The following is a 4,381-nucleotide window of genomic DNA, read 5'->3' on the forward strand; positions in this document are numbered from 1 at the left end:
TATGACGGAGCCACAGAAATATCATTTATGGGGTAAAATTGTTTTAAAAAAAAAAATGCAATTTTGTAACTTTTGGGAGGTTCCCTTGTCTATGTAATGTACTTTACGGTTTTCATAGCTTTTCTTATGTTTTACTGTTTTTTTACAGTTAAACTTTTTTTTGCAAATAATTTTGATTAAAATTGCCTAATATTGTCCTAATATTTGTATTTTTTGACCTACGGGGCTGTATAGGATGGCATTTTTTGTGTCATGATCCCTAGTCTTTATTAGTATCTTATTTGTGTAGATCGGACATTTTGATCAATTTTTATAAATTTCTTTTTAAACAGTGACATGTCAGAAGTGCATTTTGGTTGGGGTCCGGCAGCTGAGAACCCTGCCGATAGCCAGAAGGAAGGGGCAGGTGGGAGCAGGAGCGCGCGCTCTGCCCCTTCATCCCCACTGCAGGGAGGTGAATTCCGTAGACTGCTCGTATTAGCAGTCTATGTAATACACCTCCCTGCAGCGGGAGTAATTCACCTCCCTGCCCCTTCGTTATAGCAATCGACAGGGTTCTCAGCAGCTGGATCCCCACCGATAAGCACTTCTAACATGTCGCTATGACATGTCAGAAACTTTATAAAAACCGTAGTTATACTTTAAATCCCCCTCTAAGAGATGTCATACAATTTAGCATAATATAACAGAGAATGTAAGAAAATACTTCTGCCAATTTGTCAGATCTTTCTGAACGCAGTCTTCACAGTATCACATGGTTTGCATCTTTTTTTTTAGGTTCTCTACAATAATGAACAGAAAAAATGTTACAACGGTGACAGAATTTATTCTCCTGGGGATACCACTGAGCTACGAGTTACAAATCCTGCTGTCTGTGGTTCTTTCTGTATTTTATATAATTACTATTGTGGGTAACGCAACAATCATTGTGGTTAGCTTGGCCGATGCTCAGCTACATACCCCTATGTATTTTTTTCTTAGTAACCTAGCCCTGTTAGATATTAGTTTTACCTCTGCTATTATTCCTAAAGTGATCTACAATTTAATAAGTGGAAGTAAAGCTATCCCTTTTCATGGCTGCCTCGCACAATCATATGTCTACTTTCTTTTGGGCACCACCGAATTTTTGCTCCTTGCCATGATGTCTTTTGACCGTTACGTGGCTATCTGTCACCCTCTACGCTATGGATCCATCATGAAGCCTAAGCTTTGCCTGAAGCTGATATTATGCTCATGGGTGGGTGGTTTTCTTGATACAATTGCTCAAACTGTTCTCACTTTCCGTTTGCCATTTTGCGGCTCAAATGTTATTGACCATTATTTTTGTGACGTTGCCCCTTTGCTGAAGCTGGTATGTGGCGACACACGACTCATTGGAATGTTGGATCTTATATTGGCATCATCTTTGGTGCTGGGATCTTTGATATTCTCCATGGTTTCCTATGGTTGCATTATATTTGCTATTACAAAAATTTCTTCTGTAGCTGGACGAAGAAAAACATTCTCCACCTGTGCATCACACCTTACCGTAGTATTCATAGTCTATGGGAGTTGTATCTTCATGTGCATCAATCCCTCCAAGAATTCAAAAATAGACCCCACCAAAATTGTTGCACTACTAAACAGCATTCTTACCCCTCTTCTCAATCCTTTCATTTATAGCTTTAGGAACAAGACATTTAAAGAGGCACTAAAACGCACAATGAAGAACAAAAATAATTTCTATAATCAAAAAGGCATAGATAGCTAACAACAACAACAATAAAATATTAATCATCAAAACTATATTCACACTTTGCTGTGGCTAAGACGTAATGAGAAGATAGGGGTTTCGGTGCATTTGTAACATTAACTTATTTTTTGTGAGTTGATCTGTAGTTTTATCAGTCCCACTTTTACCTGTGACCAAAAATCTAAAATTTCCACGCATAATCAAAAATGTGATAAATAAATTTTCAAAAGTTGTTTGGTTCAGAAATAAAATTTGCCATTTCTTAATGATTTTTATATGCTGAATTCAAATATCACAAGGAAAAATGTTAATTGGCTCTAGTTTCTATGATATGGGAGAGTTCTCATGTTACTGTTTTGTGAGTTGTATAGAATACAGTATAACAGCCTACATATTTATTACTTCTGCAATCATAAGGAAGCACGTTTACTGTTCATAAACTTTTGAAATGTATTTATAGGAAACTTAGTTCTATCTGAAATCAAGTACAATTTACAGGCAGATCCAAGAATTTTTACAAATTAATTATGTTTATTGAATTCTGGAATGTAGGTCCTTAAGGGGTTGTCCAGCGAAAATATTTTTCTTTCAAATCAACTGGTGTCAGAAAGTTATATAGATTTGTAATTTACTTCTAATAAAAAAATCTCAAGTCTTCTCGTACTTATCAGCTGCTGTATGTCTTATAGAAAATGTTTTATTCTCAGTCTGACACAGTGCTCTCTACTGACATCTCTGGCCAAGACAGGAACTGTCCAGAGCAGGAGAGGTTTTCTATGGGGATTCCTACAGAAAACCTCACCTGCTCTGGACAGTTCCTGTCTTGGCCAGAGATGTCAGCACAGAGCACTGTGTCAGACTGAAAATAAAACAACATTTCCTGCAGAACATACAGCAGCTAATAAGTATGGGAATACTTGAGATTTTTAATAGAGGTAAATTACAAATCTATATAACTTTCTCACACTAGTTGATCTAAAAGAAAAAGATTTTTGCTGGGTAACCCCTTTATTCAATGGCTACTCGGTGCATTTACAAATGTCTTTTGTATTCATACATGGGATTGTCTCTGATAACTGTCCAACAGTAATCTGCAAGCATTGATGGGTTCCATTTACCCCAATACCTTATACCATAACTATTGGTCATTCTAAGATGATGCAATATACCAGTTGATGATGCAATACCGATGATGCAAACTTTTCCCAGTATTGTATCACAGGCTGTAAGAAATATAGAAAGTATTTCTATATCTTGAAAATTAGAGCCAATTTCAGAATTTGAACATCATTTTCGATCCCAGCACCCCAAAATTAGTTAACTATTCAACTATTTTCATGTCGGAACCTTTTTGGCTGTTGGCCAGTGATTAGTTCAGACAATTCTGCACAGGGCGATAACAACTATTTTAAACTTTTGATGAAAAATGGAGGGTGATTAAAAATGTTATTGTAGTTTTGCAACATAACTGAATGTCTTGGTGGGAAATGTGGCAAAAAACAAAATATGAGGGCATTTTCAAATATGCCATTTTGATGCCGATTTTAAAGGGAACCAATCACTGACATTGCGCTTATAAAGGCTCTACCAGGGTACAATAGATGTGCTCATAATATTTCCTATCATATCTTCCTCTGACAATCCAGGAACTTTATATATTGAAAAGATGACTTTAAATGTGGCACACAGGATATGAAAATCCCCGCTATATAGGCATTAAGATTGAGAGACAGGGCCATAAGTCACAGCTTCCTGCCTGTCAGCTGTCTTCTCTGACAAGAAAAGAGGCTTCTACGGCACAGGCTGCCAAGACATAAAAGCTTTTTTAGTTGTTAGTCACCCCCACAGAGCAGACCGCTGACAGGCAGAGAGCTGTGACTTGTTATGGCCCTGTCTCTGCCCCAATGCCTGAGTGCCACATTACTGTACTTTACTGTGTATTAAGTTACTGGATTTTGGGAGGAAGATATGGTAGGAAACTTTATGGCCATATCTATTGGGCACTACTAGTGCCTTTATAGGTGCTATGTCAGTGATTGGTTTTCCTTGACGACCCAGGAACATCCTGGCGCTGCTAGGGGAGTTCAAAGGGGGGCCGCACTGGGACCTTGCTCTGAACCGCCCCGTTCCCGGCTGCTATCAGTACGCAGGGACTCCTGCAGTTAATGGGCACTAATTAAGACAATTAAATGCAGCTGTCAAACATGATAGCTGCAATTAAATTTATATGTGTGCCCTACACCGGAAATGTTGTGGTTTGTTTCTAATTTTTTTACATTAAAGTGTGGTTCTTACATGCTTTCTGTTGTGTAACTATCTATTCTGGAAAACAAATCTTTTACCTGTTACCCATTACTCTTACAGTTTCAATTCCTAAGGACTAGAGGTGAGCTAACCGAATCTCCAGAACCGATATTGATTACAATATTTTTGGAAAAGTTTGGTTCGGGAACTAACAGAATTTTTCAAAAAGTTCATGTGAACCGGATCCAAAAGGGCAGCCACACATTGCACGTTAAGTTACATCCAAAGCCTAGTTGCAAGGGGTTATCCAGTGGGCTCCAAACGCCCCCTTCAATAGTGACATTAATCAAACATCAGGTACAACGTGTAAAAGTCTTTTATCTGTGGAGTACCTTAAAAATAGCT

At 37.9% G+C, this 4,381-nt stretch overlaps 1 protein-coding gene across 1 annotated transcript; it reads left to right on the forward strand.

Annotated features, from left to right (window-relative positions):
- The first annotated feature begins 790 nt into the window (after positions 1-790).
- On the forward strand, positions 791-1,750 carry LOC138786473 (olfactory receptor 6E1-like). The gene has a single exon (XM_069963461.1). It carries the CDS (start codon positions 791-793, stop codon positions 1,748-1,750), a length of 960 nt encoding a protein of 319 aa, XP_069819562.1.
- The last annotated feature ends 2,631 nt before the right edge of the window (positions 1,751-4,381 follow it).

The sequence above is a fragment of the Dendropsophus ebraccatus genome, chromosome 3, assembly GCF_027789765.1.
Source record: "Dendropsophus ebraccatus isolate aDenEbr1 chromosome 3, aDenEbr1.pat, whole genome shotgun sequence".
Classification (NCBI taxonomy): domain Eukaryota; kingdom Metazoa; phylum Chordata; class Amphibia; order Anura; family Hylidae; genus Dendropsophus; species Dendropsophus ebraccatus.

What these genes read in the sequence shown, in the direction of transcription:
- LOC138786473 (XM_069963461.1), top strand. Translation starts at nt 791, where the DNA reads ATGAACAGAAAAAATGTTACAACGGTGACAGAATTTATTCTCCTGGGG.